This window comes from Phyllostomus hastatus, unplaced genomic scaffold (assembly GCF_019186645.2).
Source record: "Phyllostomus hastatus isolate PE091 unplaced genomic scaffold, TTU_PhHast_1.1 phas_contig_40, whole genome shotgun sequence".
In the NCBI taxonomy this organism is placed as follows: Eukaryota; Metazoa; Chordata; class Mammalia; order Chiroptera; family Phyllostomidae; genus Phyllostomus; species Phyllostomus hastatus.
This window is the reverse complement of record NW_025333872.1, coordinates 65,209,651-65,231,554: the sequence shown is the minus strand read 5'-3', so window position 1 is coordinate 65,231,554 and position 21,904 is coordinate 65,209,651. Positions and strand designations below refer to the sequence as shown.

At 38.1% G+C, this 21,904-nt stretch overlaps 1 protein-coding gene across 8 annotated transcripts in view; it reads left to right on the top strand.

The window, feature by feature from the left end:
- Positions 1 to 21,904, top strand: part of FAM184A (family with sequence similarity 184 member A) — a 111,249-nt gene that overhangs the window by 33,852 nt on the left and 55,493 nt on the right. For 5 of the 8 annotated variants that reach the window (XR_006786097.1, XM_045842515.1, XM_045842514.1 and 2 more), the window contains exons 2-7: positions 5,561 to 6,412; positions 6,919 to 7,054; positions 8,723 to 8,904; positions 9,348 to 9,569; positions 11,089 to 11,286; positions 16,515 to 16,637. Coding sequence is in view for 7 of the 8 variants with exons in the window: in XM_045842515.1 (XP_045698471.1) it covers positions 5,561 to 6,412; positions 6,919 to 7,054; positions 8,723 to 8,904; positions 9,348 to 9,569; positions 11,089 to 11,286; positions 16,515 to 16,637 (1,713 nt within the window). In the remaining variant the exon portion in view is untranslated. The remainder of the gene's footprint in view (positions 1 to 5,560; positions 6,413 to 6,918; positions 7,055 to 8,722; positions 8,905 to 9,347; positions 9,570 to 11,088; positions 11,287 to 16,514; positions 16,638 to 21,904) is intronic. The other 3 variants (XM_045842518.1, XM_045842517.1, XM_045842516.1) reach the window with 1 other exon arrangement.

Sequence of the window (21,904 nt, the reverse complement as noted above, 5' to 3'; positions counted from 1 at the left end):
AGGCTCTGTGGAGGCACTGACAACCGTTCTGTCTTGGGGAAAGCGGTCCCTCAGCTCCTGCCTTGATGCCACATGCTTCAGTTTCTCCCTGTATGCCACTGGTGCTTTTCAAGCTGCTCCCCTGGGGCTGGAGCACAGAGGGAGTGAGTCCAAGTAAGTCCATGTGTGGGTTCTTTAAGAGGATCTGCTTGGGACTCCAGGAGTTTCTTCCACCAACTCAGTCCCCACTGGGTTTTGCAGCCAGAACTTATGGGCATTTATCTTCCTGGCACTGGAACCCTGGGTGGGGGGCCCTGGTGTGAGGCTATGACTCCTCAGTCCCAAGGTATCCCTCCTGAATTTTACCCACCACATGTCTCTGACCCTCCTACCAGTCTGGATGCATGTGGTTTCTTTAATTCCATAGTTGTTGGACTTCCATTCAGCTCATTTTCTGATGGTTCTGAGTGATGGTTGTTCTGTATTGTAGTTGTAATTTTGATGTGGTCGTGTGAGGAGGCGAGCCATGTTTACCTAGGCCATCATCTTGACCTGAAGTCGCTCTCTTCTTATGAAGGCACTAATCCCACCACGAAGGCCCACCCTCGTGACCTTGCCTAAACTTAATTATCTCCCAAAGGCTCCGTCTCCAAATATCATTATATTGGGGATTAGGGCTTCAACACATGAATTTTGTGGTTTTTGTGGGAGGTTTGAGGGAGGGGGCACAATTCAGTCCATAACAGTCAACAATAAGAACTTATTCAGAAACAATTTTTTTTTACCTAAGTGACATTTTAAAAACTATGATCTAGAATTGTTCTCATTTTATCTGTGGGTAAGATTATCTAAAAATCTTCATAGAAAAAGTTAAAATTACTATTGCTCATTCATCTTGGAATATATAGCTAAATTATGCATTATTGGAATAAAGTAGAACTGTGAAATTGTATGAAATTGCTGAGATGATTGTACTATCTATCCCATTACATAAATGTTCATAGTTTGAGAAGACCTGTAAATGGCTCTTCGTGTCTGTTAAAATAGCTTATAAAAAGAGATATTGGAGAGTTTTCTTTTCCTGTGTGGAAAATAATATCCAATTTTATGGGTAATTATGATCATTTACTGAAGCTTCTTTTGAAATTAGTCTCCTTCTCTCCATAAATGGATGATGCAGTGACAAGGAAGCCTTACCATCTTAGTGCTTTATATTTTTTGACAAAACTTTATGTAACATTATTCTAAAAATGTCAAAGATAGGTTGGTCTTATATCAACAATACCCCTAGGGTAGAATAAGTATGATCTTCCTTTAACATTGAGAAACTTGAAACTTGAAGAAGATATTTGACTTAAGGTCATAATCCAATTTGGATCAGTTCTGCTACTTCAAGTCATATATGCTATGTGTTTAAAGAACATAGAATATTTATATTACGTTGGTCTGAGAAATAGTAATTAATCAGAGAAAGATACTAATAAATTTTACTCTTATAATTATGTAGAAAGGTGAATAGTTAGAGAATACTACCTCTAGTTAAAGTGTACTTGAAAATTTATATATATTATTCTTATTCTAAAATAATATAATTAAATAGTGATGTATTTCAAAAGAAATACATTTCTTTTGAAGTGAACTGAATACATTTCTTCTTTGTTTACAAGAGCGCTATTGATGTATTAAGTTTGGTATCCTTTTATTACTACATTTTAAGTTTTTAGAAACTTTAACATTTCTTTCCTGGAAGAAATACTAATATATAATTACTATGATAATGAATTTCTTTTATATAATATATCAATACTTTCAAATCACATAATAGGGTTATTTGTAGTGGTAAAATCCCTGGATTATTCAGCAGAAAGTAAAGAAAGTTGGTGTAAATGGAAATTTTAAAAAAGTTTTTGGTGTCCTGGCTGGTATGGCTCAGTGGTTGAATACCAGCCTGCGAATCAAAGGGTCACTGGTTCAAATCCCAGTTTAGGGCACATGCCTGAGTTGGGGGCCAGGTCCCAGTAGGGGACATCTAAGAGGCAACCACACATGGCTGTTTCTCTCCCTCTCTTTTTCCCTCCTTTCCCCTTTGTCTAAAAATAAATAAACAAAATCTTTAAAAAAATTTCTGGCTACCCGTTTTATCTGGTTGGATGGCTTGCTTACATACAGATCAGAAGTCAGTAATAACATCTTTTCCACAACTACTCCATTCTGCTGTTATAGCAGGAAAGCAGCTGTAGGCAACATAGTAGTATCCCCTTTTCTGGTTTCACTTCCTGCGATTTCAGTTACCTGCGGTCAGCCATGGTCTGAAAATATTAAATAGAAAATTCTGGAAATAAATAATTTATATTTTTCAAATTGTGTGCCATGGTGAGTTGCGCCATGTGCTGCAGTCTTGTGTCGCCCACCCCGTGCTGTCCAGGGTGTGACTCACCCCTTGTCCAGTGTTTCCATGCTGTGCCTGCGGTGCAGTAAATTATTTCGTGAGACCATACTCACATAACTTTTATTACAGCATATTGTTATAATTGTTTTATGTTATTAGTTACTGTTAATCTCTCACTGTGCGAATTTACAAACTGAACTTTATCATGGGTAAGTATGTGTGGGGAAAAAACAGAGTACATATAGGGTTCGATACTCCCTGCGGTTTCCAGCATCCTCTGGGGTCTTGGAACGCATTTCCTGTGGACAAGTGAGTACTCCTGTACATGAACAAATGGCAAAGCTGTGCCCCACTGAAACTTTGCCTCAGAGAAGCAGCAGCTGTGTATTGCCTGCAGGCTGTCGTTTACTGACCTCCAGATTAGAATATAAAGTGAAATAGAGCTCCTTCCCTATTATTTGTCAGATGTTTTGGTTACTTTTCTTAAAATCTCTTCTTTCTAACTTAAGGCTGTAATTCGTACTTTTGTCCTTTTTAATTTCACCTTTTATTAATTTTATTCACACTCGTGCTGCTGTACTTTAATACCTTCAACAACTTTTCCAGGCTCTTTAATATCCTCACACAGCTTCCCAACCTGTTGTGGAGACCCCCACATTAAATTATTCTCACGTGTACTGAGTGTCAGGAGTGAGTGGTGTTAAAGAAGTGGAAGTGCTGGACAAAAAGAAAGGCTAGACTCCCATAGGTTTGAGTGGTCTTGCAAGACTTATTAAAGGAGGCAGGACTTGACCTGACTCTTGAAAGACTGGAAGAAAATTAAATATTTTAAAAAAGAAACAATAAAAAAACTTAAAAAGGAAGGAAATGTTGTCATTTGCTTCAACACGAGTGGACCTTGAGGGTATAATGCTAAAGGAAATAAGAGAGAGAAAAAAATACTATATGACCTCAATTATATGCGGAATCTAAAAAAAAAAAAAAGCCCCAACAGATAGGCGAATGAAAATCCTGAGTTCATAGTGTGGAGAACAGACTAGTAGTTGCCAGAGGCAGGCGAGATGGGTGGAGGTGGTCAGGACGTACAGACTTCTCGTTGTAAAGGAAAACATCGTGGGGATGTAATGGACAGCACGGTGACTATTGTTAACAGTACTGTATTGTATATTTGAAAGTTGCTAAGAGATTAAATCTTAAAATTCTCATCACATAAAAAATTAAAAAATAAATACAAGATGGAAATGTTTCAGTAAATTACTGACAAGGAGACGCTCACATTGCTTCCCTCCCGCATTTCATCCCCAGTTAGATGGAGTCCCACCAGGGACTGATCCTTTTCAGGATCATTACCTCGAGCAAAAGTGCTAACAGCGGGACTTGTTTTTCTGTGGAGATTCTGTCTTTTGGGGTATCTCTTTTCCTTCCATGTGCTTACTGAGGTTTGTAGGAGACACGGACCTACCCTGAGGAGGTCTGAGACCTGTGACTGTGACCAGCTCTGCTCCAGGCATTCTGTCCAGTGGACTTCTGTTGGGTGGGCTGGCTGGCATGTTTTTTCTTGGTGTCCCAGTCCTAGGACCCTGGGGAAGGGAGTAGCAGGCTCTGCTGGATTTACAAATATATAAAGGAAAGGAGTCCTCCGTGGGGTCCTGTGTTAGCTCATTAGGGACGTAACTTGGGATTTGGAAGGAATTAAGGTAATTAAAAAAATAGACTATAAGTAATGATTTATTTCCCTTCTGTGCATCTATTTTCCTGTGGACCTTGGAGGACAAAGGTAGCTATGTTAAGAAAGGTTGGGGCCTTTACACCTTTGCTATAAGCAGATGTTATAAAATAGTCGTAGCAGACCCAGCTATAGCAGACTAAGGGAGGATATGGCAGGAGAACTGGGTCTGCAAAACGAAGCCCTGTGTGGAGAGAGTGAAGTCCCCTTGTAGGTGAGGCCCCCATTGTGTCTTCTTTCCAAAAGTGCAGCTGTAGGCGCAGCAGGTGACAGCCCAGATGTAGCAGTAGGATCTAGAGCTGCCAGGATGGTGTGAGGAGCCAGGTAGTCTCTCTTAATTGCCCCAGGTTACATAAACAAGTTCTTTGCAAAAATGACAGTACTTCTGCATCTTAAATGGCAGTGTCTGCTGTTTGCTACTGAAACTCAAAGTAAGATCACATTAAAACAAGCAAAGTTTTAGGACAAGCAGTTCTAGGACACTGCTTTTTTGCATCTGGATTGTTGGATTGTATAGCGCTCACTTCTTTTTACTTTAGAAGAAGGTGGGCACGTCTTGAAGCCTTAAGTAATAGTCATGAACAGTGCACTGTTGGGCCAGTGTGTGATGGAAGGTGTTCGGGAACATAGAAGAATGGGAGTGCTGCTATAAAGGGAACGTGTCATTTGGAATTAAGGTTGGGAAGATCTCAACGGAATCATTAAAACCCAAGGACTAAAATGAAGATGAAGACCTGTGCCCAGAACACTCTGGCTGTAGGGAAGCTCTTTGCTTGGAGGCAGAGGGAAAGTGAGGCAGTGAGTCAAACTACAACACTTGATATACGAGCAGAAAAATACTTATTGGAAGCTTTAAGACCACTTGGGAGAGAAGAGGATCAACTTTAAAAGCCACAGAGGAATTAGAAAAGGAAATTTCTAAATTTAAAATGTTGTTGATTCATAAAATAAATGATATTAAACCAGTGAAAGAGGCCTTTGGGAATTCTCAGGGTGTAGAGCTTACACGCATGCAAAGTCTCCCCAGCTCTAGGACGCCTGTGCAGGGCAGAGACTTTTCTGTGAGGGTTTCTCCAGGTCCCCACCGCCGCCCCCGGGAAGCCAGACTCCTTTCTCCGAGGTCAGGTGGCCTCCTTTCTTTGTCTCTCTCCTCCTCACTGTTTTATTTGTAGTAAAACATTCTTAATTTTGAATGCTTTAAAATCCTAATTAAAAAGTCTTCAAGTGTACATTTTAAGATTGTTACAAGGTAACGGTTTGCTAAGTGAATCATTCTAGGAGTTCAGAAATGATACATGGTGTTTCAGTATTGCTTATCAGTCAATATTAAGTGTGTAGAAAAATATCAATTCAAATGAAAGAATTAACTTCCAGGTTGGAAAAATAAATAAATAAAAGTGAGATAAGCAAAAAATTTAAAAAGAGTAATGTTAACTGAATTTTTCTCCTTCTTTAAAACCATGCAGGTCATATATGCTTTGAACACTAAAAACGATGAGCATGAATCTGCAATTCAAGCCCTCAAAGATGCTCACGAAGAAGAAATCCAACAAATTCTTGCAGACACAAGGGAAAAAATATTACAATATAAAAGCAGAGTAACAGAGGAGTTAGACCTTAAGAGAAAGATTCAGGTTCTAGAAGCCTCGTTAGAAGACCACAAGAAAATGAAGCAGCAGGCTTTGTCAGAGTTTGAAGCCTACAAGCACAGAGTCGAGGACATGCAGCTTTGTGCCGAAGCGCAACATGTCCAACGCATAGTGACCATGTCGAGAGAGGTTGAAGAGATCAGAAGGAAGTTTGAGGAAAAATTACGGAGTTTTGGACAACTGCAAGTACAGTTTGAAAAAGACAAAAGGCTGGCGCTGGAAGATTTGAGGACGGCTCACAAACGGGAGGTCCAGGAGCTGTTGAAGTCCCAGCAGGATCAGAGCGCCTGTGTGCACAAGGGGCAGAAAACAGAGGAACTGCACAGAGTGGAGGTGGAGGCCTTAAACAAAACCCTGGAGGAGCTACGACTTGAGCGAAAAAAGCTAATTGAGGATTATGAGGGCAAGTTGAATAAAGCTCAGTCCTTTTATGAACATGAGCTGGATACTTTGAAGAGATCACAGCTTTTTACAGCGGAAAGCCTACAGGCTAGCAAAGAAAAGGAAGCTGATCTTAGAAAGGAATTTCAGGCACAAGAAGCAATTTTACGAAAAACCATAGGGAAATTGAAGACAGAGTTACAGATGGTTCAGGATGAAGCTGGAAGTCTCCGTGACAAATGCCAAAAGCTTCAGGTAGCCCTCGTTACGGCAGAGAGCAATGTTCAGGTGAGTAAAGAATATTACATCCAACACATGGATTTCTTTTTCCCATTTTCCTCTTTTTAATGAAACCACTTTAACTATTTTTTTCTCCATTTAGCTTTTTTTGTACTCCTTTGTGGAAAATCAGTGAAGGGGTATTTTTTTGCTACTCTTTAGTTATTGCTATTTTCTACTAGAATTTTAGGCTCAAAAGGCCTGAAAAGATATTAAAGGCCTCCAAAATTGCTTAAAATCTCGCTGAGTGTTTTCTATGAAAGGGTTTTATTTAAATAACATGTTAATAATTTCCATAAGCACTTTGGGAGAATTAAAATACTGGACTTTGGATTTACTTATGTGTTTTCTTTTCCCTTCATTAAAATGGTTTTAAGAGTTACCTATCAAAAGAGATTTGAAACTAGGCCTTGTTACGTGTGACCTTTGAATAAGAAATTTTTGATGCTTATAATTTAATTATTTAGCTTAGCATCATTCTTGCATGTTAGTAATGGCTATTTGGTCTTTCTTAGGGTCTTCAAAAACAGCTTGATGATGCCAAGGAGGGAGAGATGGCCTTACTAAGCAAGCACAAGGAGGTGGAAAGCGAGCTAGCGGCAGCCAGAGAGCGTTTGCTGCAGCAGGCCTCGGACCTTGTCCTCAAAGCCAGTACGTCTGATGTAGATCTCGGCGCATCCCTCAGCTACAACCAGCACTTAAGCGTTAATTCATGACAAATTAGTCTTTTCTAACAGTCGAAGATTATTTAGACTCAAGTGTGTTAAAGGATTCTAATGTCTTACTCACTAATCATAAATAGGGAAATGATAACTTATTTTTAGAAATGTTTTTATAGAAAAATTAAGAGTTAGCAGTTATTGAAACACCAGTAAGCCAGTCACTGAAATAAAAATGCACTCTAAGAGGCTCTGCCTATTAAAAACATGCATTGTAAAGTATGTAAATTAGTGGAACGATATATACATTAGAACACCCTTGTTTCATTTGGCTTATTAATGAGGATTACTTTATATACCAAAGCTGAGTTGCCTGTCCTGATACGGTTGTCCTGCTAATTTCCTAGTTCTTACTAGAGGGTGTGGGTGACCATGCTGGGTCTGAAGTTATGTTTTGCCTAAGGGTTTACTGGCCAGGGGAAGCCATTTGAACTAGTTCTTTGAGGATGTCAGCTGATTTGATGGTTCATCAGTGAATCCAAAATATTCCCTAAAGTAATATTTTTTTCCACCCGAGCATGTATGAGAATCGCCAGGAAGGCATGCACAACCACAGACGCTGGGGTGTAGCCCCAGAGTCTCTGGTTCAGTAGGTCTTGGGTGAGTGTCATTCCGAACTAGAGATCCCAGGTGCTGCTGTTGTGTGGGGGCTTTGAGAGCTGCCCTAGCACTTGCTTTTTCATACCTTTATCTCACACTACTTTAAAAAATTACTAAATTTATTGGGGTGATATTGGTTAATAACATTACATAAGTTTTAAGTGTGTAGTTCTGTAATACATCACCTGACTATTGCATTGTGTGCTCACAACCCAAAGTCTGCCTCTGTCGCCATGTATTTGACCCCCTTTACCCTCTTCTCCCTCTCCTCCACCTCCTCCCCTTCTGGGAACCACCATACTGTTGTCTGTGTCTGCGAGTTTGTTTAATCAGTACCTTTCTAACAAGCTGTGTGCAAATTGTGCTCAAACAGTCACACTCGCTTTTCATCTTTCTCTTCATTCCCTATCTCCTTTTTAAGAATTTGCTGTTGTTATTTTTTCATAACGTTGCTGGCCTTATCTTTTACTCTGCTTTAGTTCTTTAGCAGGTCTCTTGTCTCAAACCAGTTCAGTTTCCACCAAACTGCTGCTTGCCACCTTCACTCCCTGCATGCAGATTTCTTCCTTTCTATGGTAGAATTTGAAAAGAGATTAGAAAAAAACAAATTCCTCATTTTGGTGCCATCATATTAGTCAGTGCATCCTCATTCACTTTGATTTACTCCTAATACTTTTATTTGCACCCCGAGGGGATGCTTCTGCTTCAGCTTGTATAGCTTGAAATCTAGAAAATAAGTTGCATGGTCTCGGGTGCAGGGAGCAACATCAGCGCACTTCTTTCTAATTGAAGTTATTCTACTTGGTACGAAGTATTCCCGTGATAAATATTTCCATTTTACACAGTAGAGAAATCAAAGAACTATTTGTACATGCAGACCTTTTATTTCACTTAGGTATTAAGTACAATTTAAGTACAATTGTGTTGATAAATATAGACTGTTTTATCTCAACAGTGCAACAGATTTTAAATTGGAGGGGTTTTTCTTTTGGGGGAGTAGGTCATATTGGAATGCTTCAAGCAACTCAAATGACCCAGGAAGTTACAATTAAAGATCTAGAATCAGAAAAATCAAGGGCCAATGAGAGATTGTCTCAGCTTGAAGAAGAAAGAGCTTTTTTGCAAAGCAAAACTCAGAGTCTGGATGAAGAGCAGAAACAGCAGATTCTGGAACTGGAGAAGGTAAAAATGGATGGAGGATCCCTCCCCCTCCAAGAAAGGAGAGGAAGAAAAGTTCGGTTTTTCTCTTTTCAGTCTATTACTTAACCCTGGTTGTTTTTGTATTAGGAAAAAAGGTATATAAATCTGACCTATCACATTTTGTATATATGTTCAATGTATTGTCAGTAACTATTTATAGTGTAAAAACTTAAGGCAGTTCAACCTATTTCAAATTGAATAAACTCCTGTTTGAGTGGACTGTACATTTGTGATTAATTGTATTTGGTTTCTTATGGATGAAATGTATTATCATATATATATATATATGAAACTTCTACAAAACCAAAAAGGATAACAAACCTCAAGTTCTGAAAATTCATTTGCCAGCATATTGAATTTCTAGATTAAACAAGTAAGACATAGCATTCATAGAGTAATTCTGAATATCTATTCCAATTTTTCAGATATCTGCAATACCAAGTGGGAGTTCTGGACACTCTTTCTCCTTCCCTCAGCAACCAAGCATACTGAAAAGTGTCTGTTCTCCTTGCCCCTTGCTCACCTCCCATTCAGTCCTTGCTCGGGTGCAGTCTGGTTTCTCTTACCACCACTCCACAGACTCGGCGTTTGCCTCAGCCTCCAGTGACATCCTGGTTACTGGATTTGGCGGATCTTGTGTTACTGTGGTACTTACTCTGTTCCTCTCTGACTTACATTGTCCTCTTGTGGTATTTCACATTCTTTCACCTTTTCCTCCTATCTCCTGCTCTTGCAGGCTTGTTTGTGAGCTTCCCTCCTCCATTTGTTCCCTTACCATTGATGTTCCCCATCATTTTCATCTCATTCCACATGTTCATTGATTTCAGTCGCATCAGCTGTCACCTGTTCAGTGGTATCTCCCAAATCTGTTGGTCTAGACCAGATCTTTTCCCTGAACTTGAATTCTGTGTATCTAACACCCACTACATCTCACAAACATCAAATCAGCATGCCTAGAACTTTGTCCCCTCAATAGGACAAATAGCACTACAATCTCTCTGATTTGGTAAATCAGAACCCTGGGAGTCATTCCTGATTACTATTTCCTTATCTGTTACAAGTCGCATTGGGTCCACTTCCCTAATGTATTTTTATTCCGTCCTCTCCTCCTCATTACCCATTCACAGATGCTAGATTTAGGCACCTGTCCTTTCTTGCCTGGATCATGATTACAACCTCCTAACTGCTCTCCTTGCCTTGAGTCAGCTCACCAGCCTACTGCCAAGATGACTGGTTTTTAAAATGTCATTTAATTAAATTTCAGGGATTTCTCATTCCTGTCAGAATATTATCCAGAGTTCTTAGCATAAAAGACCCCCTATCATTTGACTCCTGCCTCTGTCATTTGATTCCTGACCGCTCCCAGCCTTGTATTGTATGTTCTATCCACACCTAAACTTCGCCACCTGGTTAAACACCTCTCATCTTTCAAAATGCTGTACCTGGCTATGAATGCCAGCTTTTGACACCTGATCTATGTTTGAAAATTTCTCGTCTCTAGTTTCCTGATGGGCCTATATAAGAATTTAAATGGCAGAACATGTCACCATCATCAGCTCAGAAGTTTTCTCTTCTGAAAAGCCTTCCTGATCTCTCTCTTTCTCTCTCTCTCTCTCTCTGCCTTTCTACCCCTTCTGTTCCCCTCTGTCCTCTCCTTCTTCCCCCTTCCTCCCCCTTCCTCTTTCCCACCCTGTCCAGATTAGGCTCCTTTCCTATACTCTCACAACATGCTGTGCACACTTCTTTCATAGAGCTTACACAATTATATTGCCACTGTTTCACTTTTTTGCCATTAGATTGTGAATGCTTAAAAGGCATTGGAACTCAATAAAATTGTATTGAGTAATATCATTCGAGTGGGTAAGTTGGTAAGCCATTTTAGTATAGTTTTGACATATAGGAAGCCTTTCTCTCTTCTGTTTGTAGATGTGCTAATTCACTTTTAGTTCTAACCTAATAATATTCTGTTTTATCACTTGCTTTAAAATTATTTATTTGCCTGCACCACCCTGTCATTTTCTGAAGCACCAGTGATGTATTATTTTCATGTTCCATAGTCTAAATCTCGTGGCACTCAGTTCAATCAAGTTTATGTATTCAAAATACTAATAGTACTAATGAAAAAAGCAGGTGCCAGTTATTGATCTTCATTTGTTTTAATTTTAGAAAGTAAATGAAGCAAAGAAAACTCAGCAAGAATATTATGAGTTGGAGCTAAAAAACCTGCAAAATAGATTGGAAGGGGAGGTGGCTCAATTAAATGAGGCCCATTCTAAAACTTTGGAAGAATTGGCTTGGAAGCACCACATGGCAATTGAGGCTGTCCACAGCAATGCAGTTAGGGATAAGAAAAAACTGCAAATGGTAAGTAAAAATGCAATTTAGGATTGCATTTAAATTGGTGGAGTTCCTCCTGTAATGATCCAGTATAACCTAATTGTGGAGTAATGAGTTGCTTCATTTTGATGGCCGCTGTCTTGTGATCACTCCATAAATCTTGGTTCAAAGAGAAATGTACATAGAAGCTCTTGATATGAGATGTAGTTTGTTAGGCTGAATGAGGTATTTCCATTTTGTGTAAGCCATAATAGGAACACTCCCTCGTTCTTGGCTGTCTGTTCATGTGACAGCAACATAGGTCTGCTCCTCCGGAAGCCTCAGGTAGATGAAGTGCTGACTCTCTTATCTGCAGTTTTCTTCCCTGGGAAGAGGATTTGTTTTGTTTCTGCTCAATTAAATCATCAACTTCTGATAGTAATACAATGACAATATCACATAGTAGAAAAAGCAAGGTGTCTGACAGATTTTGGGTCTTAACACTGAGCCTCTTTGCTTCCTAACTGCTTAATCTTGGGCCCCAATGCTATTATGCTTTGGGCTCCTCATCTGACAGACAAAGATAAGACCCATCTTATAATGTTCCTGAGATGGTTAAGTGAGATAAAGTGTTAAGAACCCAGACATGTCCTGGCATGTAGTGATAAATAAATATTAAGTATTAGTATTTCTCACTGTGTGCCAGACACTGAAATGATGTTTTGCATTTAATCTCTTTTTCATTTAATCCTTGTAACACTGCAATACCCATTTTACAGAAGAGGAGATGGGGGCACAGAGAGGTTAAATGCTTGCTCAGGCTCATGCAACAAGGAAGAATCAGTCAGACCTTCAACTCAGATCTCAGGTATCAGATCCTGAGGCATTTAACCGCCACATCACGTCTTGGGGACTCCCGACAAAGAACCCTAATTTTTACTCTTCCAACCTTACTTCTCTAAAGTATTAAACTACTAGGAATATACCGTGCTCTTTTGTGCCTCCGTGGGTTGTTGGACATGCTTTTCCTTCTACCTAGAACTTTATATTTCCCTCTTGCTTGGTGCACTCCTTCGGAATGTACTTAGGAATTGCTTCTCTATGAAGGTTTCCCCACTAAGCGAGAACTTACCTACATCACATTTTAATTGCATATCCTTTAATTGCTTGATACCATGAGCTTATTAAAAACAGGCACCATGTCTTATTGCATTTGTATCACAGGTATTAAATACATGCCTGGCAAATAGGTGTTCTTGAGGAAGTATCAGTTTTACTGGTATTGCTCTTCAGATGTCTCGATTCTATACTCATTAATTCTTCACTATATTCCAGTTGAGCACTGAGTTCAAGAATGTTACTGAACTTTTTTCAAAATGTAAATAAAAAAGAATTATGAATTTAAAAGACAGAATTTTTTCTTTATCTCATCAAATTATCATTTATATTACATACTTCTGGTTTTTTGACTGCAACTTTATCTAGACACATTTGTTTGTATTTGTTATTCTATTACAGTTGTCCCAGTTTTGCCCCTTTGCCCTCCTCTGTCCAGCCCACCCACTGCTCCCACAGTCAAACCCCACACCATTGTCCATGTCCGTGGGTCATTCCTGTATGTTCTTTGACTAGACCCTTCCCTTTCTTTCTATCATTGTCCCCATCCCCCCTCTGCTGCTGTCAGTTCGTTCCATGTTTTCATGCTTCTGGTTCTATTTTCCTTGTTAGTATATTTTCTTCATTAGATTCCTCTTATAACTGAAATCATATAGTATTTGTCTTTCACTCATTGGCTTATTTCACTTAGCATAATAGTCTCCAGTTCAAACTATGCTATCACAAAAGGTAGGAATTCTTCTTTCTGCTGCATAGTGTTCCATTGTATAAATGTACTACAGTCTTTTGATCCACCATCTACTGGTGGGCACACAGATGGTTGTAAATAGCATTGCTATGAACGCTGGGGTGTGTAAGTTCTTTTGAGTTTATTAGGACTCTTAGGGTATATTCCCAGCAGTGGAATCACTGGGTCAAAAGACAGTTCCATTTTTAATTTTTTGAGGAAATTCCATACTCTTTTCCAAAGTGGCTACACCAGTCTGCATTCCCACCAACAATGCACTAGGGCTCTCTTTTCTCCACATCCTCACCGGCGCTTGTTGTTTGTTGATTTATTAATGGTAACCATTCTGACAGGTGTGAGGTGGTAGCTCATTATGGTTTTATTTGTGTGTCTGTGATGGCTAGTGATGTTGAGCATTTTTTCATATGTCTGTGAGCCCTCTGTATGTCCTCCTTGGAAAAGTGTCTGTTCAGGTTCTTTGCACATTTTTAATTGCTTTATTTGTTTCTTGCTATTGAGTTGTATGAGTTCTTTATATATTTTAGAGATTAAACCCTTGTCTGATGTGTCATAGGCAAATATGTTCTCCTCTGCAGTGGGTTCCCTTTTCTTCTTGATGATGGTTTCTTTAGCTGTACAGAAGCTTTTAAATTTGATATAGTCCCATTTGTCTATTTTTTCACTTATTTCCCTCACCCTAAGAGGTATACCAGCAAATATATTGTTATGTTGAATATCTGAAATTTTACTGCCTGTGTCTTCCACTAGGACTTTCATGGTATCATGACTTATATTTAAGTCTTTTATCCATTTTGAATTTATTCTGGTGTATGGTGTAGGTTGGTAGTCTAGATTTGTTTTTTTTGCATGTACCAGTCCAGTTCAAGAGACTATTTTTACTCCATTGTATGCTCATGCTACCTTTGTCAAATATTAATTGACCATAGAGACATGGATTTATTTCTGGGCTCTCTATTCTGTTCCGTTGATCTATGTGTCTATTCTTGTGTCAGTACCATGCTGTTTTGATTACAGTGGTCTTGTAGTATAGTTTTAGGTATTGTGATCCCTCTAACTTTGTTCTTCATTCTCAAGATTACTGAGGCTATTTGGGGTCTTTTTTGGTTCTATGTAAATTTTTGGAATATTTGCTGTATATCAATAAAATATGCCATTGGTATTTTAATAGGAATTATGTTGAACCTATAGATTGCTTTGGATAGTATGGACATTTTAATGATGTTAATTCTTCTAATCCATGAGCATTGTGTATGTCTCCATTTATTTGTATCTTACTCAGTTTTTTTCTTCAGTGTTCTCTAGTTTTCCGAGTACAAGTCTTTTACCACCTTAGTTAAACTTATGCCTAGTTATTTTTCTTGTTGCTGTAGTAAATGGGATTTTTCCCTCTAGTCTTTTGTTTCTTATAGTTCATTGTTGGTGTGCAAACATGCTATCAATTTCTGAATATTGACTTCGTATCCTGCTATTTTGCCAAATTGACTTACTAGGTTGAGTAGTTTTTTGTTGGAGACTACAGGGTTTTCTATGTACATTATCATGTCATCTGCAAATAATGACAGTTTTACTTCTTTCCAGTTAGGGTACCTTTTATTTCTTTTTCTTGTCTGATCGCTGTGCTAGAACTTCTAGTACTATATTGAGAAAGAGTGGTGAAAGTGGACATTCTTGTCTTATTCCTGATCTTAAGAGAAAAGCTTTTAGTTTTTGTCCATTGAGTATGATGTTGGCAGTAGGATTCTCGTGTATGGTTTTTATTATGTTGAGGTGTGCTCCCTCTACTCCCACTTTGCTGAGTGTTTTTTGTTATAAATGGGTGCAGGATTTTACCAAGTGCTTTTCTACATCTACTGATATGATCATGTGGTTTTTGCCCTTCATATTGTTTATGTGGTGTATTACACATACTGATTTGCAAATATTGTATCATCCTGGCATCCCTGGGATATATCCCACTTGATCATGGGATCTATATCCCAAAGATCATGTATGATCTTTGTAACGTATTGCTGGATGCAGTTTGCCAATATTTTGTTGAGGATTTTAGCATCTGTGTTCATCAGAGATATTGCCCTGTGATTTTCTTTCTTTGTTATGTCTTTATCTGGTTTTGGAATTAGGATAATACTGGCCTCGTAAATACAGATTGGGAGTCTTCACTCTTCTTGAAATTTTTGGAATATTTTGAGAAGGATAGGAGTTAGCTCTTCCATAGATGTTTGGTAAAATTCTCCTGTGAAGCCGCCTGGTCCAGGGCTTTTGTGTGCCAGGAGTTTTTTGGTTACTGCTTCAATTTCACTAGTTGTTATTGGTCTATTCAGGCTTCCTGCTGCTTCTTGATTAGTTTTGGAAGGTTATACATTTTTAGAAATTTATCCACTTCACCCAGGTTGTCCAATTTCTGGCATATAGTTGTTCATAGTAATTTCTTATTATCCTTTGCATTTCTGTGGTATTAGTTGTTACTTTTCTTTTATTTCTGATTTTATTATTTGGGTCCTCTCTATTTTTTGCTTGATGAGTCTGGTCAAAGGTTTGTCAATTTTGTTTATCTTTTTGAAGAACCAACTCCTATGTTCATTGATCCTTTGAATTGTTTTTTTTAGTCTTTATGTTATTTAACTCTGCTCTGATCTTGATTATTTCCTTCTGTCTACTCGTTCTGGGGTTTGTTGTTGTCATTCCTCTAGTTTTTTAGATGTAGGGTTAGGTTGTTTACTTGGAACTTTTCTGTCTTCCTTAGGGTAGGCATGTTTGCTTTGAACTTCCCTCTCAGGACTGCCTTTGCTGTGTCACATAGGTTTTGGACTGTTGTCTGTTCATTTTCATTTGTTCCCAGGTATTTTTTGATTTCTTCCTTGATCTCATTGTTGACCCATTCATTATTTAATTACATGTTATTCAGTCTTCATATATTTGAATGTTTTTGAGTTTTTTCCTTAAGGTTAGTTTCTAGTTTCAAGCCATTGTGATCCCAGAAGATGTTTGATATGATTTCAGTTTTCTTGAATTTGTTGAGGCTTGTTTTGTGTCCTACCGTGTTGTGTATCTTTGAAGACCCATGTGCATTTGAAAGGAATGTGTATTTTGCTTCTTTGGTGTGAAATGCTCTGTAAATATCAATTAACTCCATTTGATATAGGGTATCATTCAGTGCCACAGTATCCTTGTTGATTAGACAAAATATTCTTACCATTGAAAACATTTGACTGCTGTATCATTAATTATTCAGAATGATAACACTTAAGTTTCTCAGATTAATTAGATTTACTATTAACTTTGATACTATTAATTATGGGTAAGGTTAATTTGGAGAATAAATTGCCAAATATAAACGGAATAGTCTTTTTCTTAGAGCCTATGAAGTATACAATATTTGAAATTTAATTTTTTAAACATTCTTCTTCTTAAGGAATTGGAGGAACAATATAAAAAGGAGAAACTAAATCTGGAAGAAGATAAAAGTCAGCTTCAACAAGAGCTAGAAAACCTGAAGAGAGAACTGGAAGACAAGCTGAATACAGCCAATCAAGAGGCAAGAACTCCTTAGGCCTATCACCTATGTTATGTTTTAGAGATAAAGTCTTACCTGATAATATTATGTAAGTAGGTGAGCCTCAGTGAAAGTAATAACTAGAGTAAAGTAATCAAAAAATAATGCTGAATTATTCACAGTACCAGGTTGTATCTCACCAGGAAAAAATTTACTACCAGAAACGTGAGAACCAAGGTGCTGTTGGAAGGAAAACAAAACAAAGGAGAATATCACTGTATAGGAAAGAAAAGATGCAAAACATTGACCTAATGTTCTTTACTGTCTCCATTTAAAAAAGACTTTCTATGTTCTAGATAGTGACATCTAAAGTAACCTTAAAATTGTATATGAAATTAGTATTATCCTAGAAAAGTCTAAGAATAAAATATAAGACAATGTTATAAATCAAAAAGTTGTAAAAAATAAATGTAAAGAAAAATTTAAATCATAATATCTATATTTCTTCCCATTCTCCCTTAATTGCCCTGTGCCAGCTGTACCCTAGCACTGCCTCGTAATATTGTCCTCTTTTCCTTTTGCAGTTCACCCTTCCTGCGGTTTCCTGCAACAAGTTCTTGTCTTGACACTTCTTGTTAGCTGTACCTACCTGACTAGAGTCTTCTTCCCCAGCTATCTTTAAGTCCTGCTTTCTTGTCACTCTGTTCATGCTTACAGTAACCACACGGAAATATACACACAAGTGCCCATGGGCAGGCAAATAATTTGTACTCAGTATTTAATTGCACAAGTATTTAAACATTTGTCCAGAGAAGGTATCATGTGGGAATTGGTATTATCAGTACAGCCTCCCTTCTGTTGTCCCAGTTAATCCCCCATGGGCTGCACATTTGCACACGTCTCCTGGCAGAGCACAGTCTTTGTAATTATGGTGTTCTGTCCTCATTAGAAAGCAGTTTAGTTACAATCGTGTTTCTCATAAAGATCCCTTGGACTTCTCTCAGTTCTAAACGGCTTTTAAGTATTCTTCAAGTGTATATACTCTAATCTCACTGAAAAGAGTTCTAATAAATTTGTAATTGATTTTCCTTCTTAATGCATTTGCAGTTCTATTTTAGCATTCTGACAGTGTTTTGATGCCATGTTGGAATGGCTCCCCAAGAATATGCTGGCCTATTTCTCCATGTGCACCTACCTGCCTTTTCTTCAGCTTGGGACATCTTTTTGTTGTTGTTTGTTTTTCTTTCCTGACTAGGCTCTCCAGCAATAATAAGCATTCTTTTATTTTTTTTAATTTTATTTATTTATTTTTAGAGAGAAGGGAAGGGAGGGGAAAAGGGAGAGAAACAGCAATGTGTGCTTGCCTCTCGCATGCCTCCTACTGGGGACCTGGTCAGCAACCCAGGCATGTGGCCTGACTGGGAATCGAACCGATGACCCTTTGGTTTGCAGGCTGGCACTCAGTCCACTGAGCCACACCAGCCAATGTAGCATTCTTGTTTTGTTTCCTGCTCTTAAAAAAGAACATCAGCCCTGGCTGGCATAGCTCAGTGGATTGAGCGCGGGCTGGGAACCAAAGTGTCCCAGGTTCAATTCCCAGCCAGGGTACATGCCTGGGTTGCAGGCCATGACCCCCAGCAGCCGCACATTGATGTTTCTCTCTCTCTCTCTTTCTCTCTATCTCCCTCCCTTCCCTCTCTAAAAATAAATAAATAAAATCTTAAAAAAAAAAGAATATCAACATTTCACAGTTAATTTTATGATGCTTCTTTAAAGCTTTGTTTTGTAAATGATCTTTATCAGGTTTAGAAAATTCTCTTGTAATTCTAGTTTCTTAATTTAAAAGATATCACAAATTGATGTTGATTTTTCTGCATATATTGAGATTATATTTTTTTCTTTAATTTCTTAATGTGGTACCTTACATTAATCAATTTTCTAATATTATACCAGTGTTGGATTTCTAGAATAAATCCTAATTAGCCATGAAATATATCCTTTTATATTATAATACATTGAGTTTGCTAATATTAATTTTAGGATTTTTGAGCCTAGGTTTGAGTAACATTGTACTTTTTCTTCTTTACAACATCCTTTTCTGGTTTTGGAATCAAGTATTACTAGCCTCATAAAATGAATTAGGTCTTATTCACTTTTCTCTCTGAAAGAGTTGAGTGAGATTGAAATGCTTTTTAAATCTTAAATGCTCTGTGGTTAGAAATCGGACAAAAACAATTTTTGAAACTTCTTAAGGCTGCTCACCTTGTGCCCCAGCACACGAAGGAACCGTGCTGCTCCAGGTACGTCCAGTTTAATATGCCACAGTCTGTGTGCCTGTTCATTAAACCAGGATTTCGAGGTGTTCACTTAAAAAATTCTTCCTTCTTTTTGACTTTTATCTTCTCGATCAATTTCTAAAACTGATACTATGGTGGTAGATTTGTTTATTTCACTTTATATTCTGTCAATTTTGTCAATTCTGTCACCTTTACCATAGCTGCTTGAACATTTTCTTTGTTGAGTATTTACTATTTTAAATTTTTTAATTATGGATAGTGGTCAATTTAAGGAGGTTTCCTCTTATTTAAGTAAAAGGATTATCATGCAAAGACCCTGGCCAGGGTTGCAAGTTAGGGTTTTCCAAAGGCCAGCCTTTTGTCCTGATTACCACCAGCCAAGGCATGTTTTATGGGCCTGGAACCCTAGTTGGCCATTTCTCAACCCTGGTTATCAGAATTTTGTTTTTGCTGCTAAATGGATAAATTATCAGGTTTATAAATACTTTTGTCTTTTAAGGTTTTTTTACTTTTTGTCTAGCTGTTGCCCCAAATTAAATTACTAGACCAAAGAGTAGGAATAATTTCATAGTTCTCACTACTTATCACTAGATTGTTCTCCAGAAAAATTGGAACTAGAGTTCAGTAACACCAGTAATATTCCAATTTTTAAGATTTAGGAAACATTTATTGACCTCATGTCTCCTAGGTGGTAGGGATACTTTGACAAAATGTCAAGGAGCTCATAATTTCAAGTGGCTTTTAAGATTCAGTGATAAATATGATATATTTTTAGAGTACAGAGGAAGATCTCTAAAAGGTTTCATAAAAGCTCTACAGAATGTGATATTGGAGAATTTAAAAATGTGATATGGAAAATGTTTTTTAAAGGAGGATATAAATATGCCAAATATAGGAATGATGAAATACAGTATGGGTGTGAGGAATAATGTAAGTACAGTCATATCAGTATGGAAGTTATAATGTCTCAGTGAATCAGTTTCAGCGCACCAGGGTGTCTCAGCATCAGCACTGCTGACAGTTTTCAGCCAGGTAATTCTTTAGGATATTTAGTAGTATCCCTGGCCTCTGCACACTAGATACCAGCAGCATGCACCCCTCTCCCCTCAAGTCATAACAACCAAAAGTGTCTCCAGACACTGTCTTTGGAGGCACAGTGGACCACAGCTGAGAACTACTATACTTGACCACAGGATGGAGATGGGGCTTGTCAAAAGATACAGTAGAAAAGAAAGTTGAAGCTAAATTGTGAGGGACACTTGTGCTGTGACAAAGACTTTGGAATTTATCTTAATGAAGAAGTGATAGCAAGAGAGTAGCAGCAACCACACAATCAGATGATTGTGGGAAGAGAGCTCTGGTGGCAGCAAGAGGATGAATTGTGTGGGAAGGGTTTGGTGGTCTGAGTTGGCTAGATGACTTAAGATGCTGTTACATTGGCCCAGGCAAGAAATGATTGGCATCCTGACTAGGGAAGTAAAACTGGAACTGGAGGGTATTATTCAAAAATAAAATTTAGGGAATTTGATATGGTGATTGATAGAAAAGTGACTCAAGTATCTAGCTCAAGTATTTGGACAGATGCTGATACTCCTATTGGAAGATAAGAATTACAGGAGGAAAAATTCATTGGAATGGCAAGACCTTGAGTTGGTTGGATATGCTAACTTTGAGGGGACTGCAAGACATCTAGGCTGGAACTAAGTGGACAGTTCAGGCTTGGCACTGAAGCTCAGACGACCCTTGAAGCCCCTGAAGTAGATCTTACCCAATAGTAACTGATGAGAAGACTGCAATAACAAAGAGGAGCACCAGTATTGGTTTCATAGGGCCAAGGAAAGAGACTGAGAAGGCGAAATCAGAAGCATGAGAACAAAGATTGGTGGATATCAGAAAACCAGGAAAGCAAATGCTACTCATAAGAGGATAGAAGTGCCTCTCAGTGTCACACAATGCTTGGCAGTCAGAGTGTGAGGCCTGAAAGGGCTGTGCAGCAGGATCTCTCGTACACCCATTCTACAGTTTCAGGAGAAAAGTAGGACAGAAGCTAGAGTTGTTAGGTCTAATTTGAGTCATAGTGGGTAAGAGGGCTCTTTTAAGACTGTGTGTGTGTGTATACTTATAGCAAAAAAGTTCCAGATGGGCAAAGGATTGAATTGTAATAGCAAATCCTGACTATGAGTATAAATAAAATATGAAAATACAGGTGACAAATCTTAAGACAATTAAGGCCTTTTGAAACATGATAGCAAAGCCATGAATTAAAAACATAGACTATTTGTACAGATTTCCATATATTAAAACACATCAAAGAAAAATTACGAGAGAGGAAAAACTAGGAGGATGGAATAAAGTGGTTGGCAAATTGCATAAGTAACAAAAATTCATGTCCTTAATACCTTAAGAATTTTTTAAACAGTAAGAAAAAAAAGACACATTTTTAGTGGGCTAAAAAAATAAAAATAATTTAAGATCACGACAGTTTCAAAACTGGAAATTAAATCAGTGAGATGTTGTTTTCATTACCATCAAATTAATAATGATTAAAAAATTACATGAGGCCAAGTAGTGTTGATGAGGGTAAAGAAATAAGCACTTAAAAGCTACTGATGAGAATATAAAATCATACAATTTTCTGTTTTTAGATTTTATTTACTTATTTTTAGATAGAAGAGAAGAGAGGGAGAGAAACACTGAAGTGAGAGAGAAACATTGATGGGTGCCTCTTGTACACGCCCAGACGGGGACCGGGCCTGCAACCCAGGCATGTGCCCTGGCCAGGAATTGAACCTGTGACCCCTCAGGTCATAGGCAGGCGCCCTATCCACTGAGCTCCACCAGCCAGAGCACATACAATTTTCTTGGAAAGGAATTTAGCAGCATATGTAAAACCCTTAAAGATGGGCATGTCCTTTGACTCAGCAGTTTCATTTCTGTGTATTTAACCAAAGCAATTAATTTAAGGATTACTGACATAATCTCAGCACTGTTTATTGTGGAAGAAATTTTGAA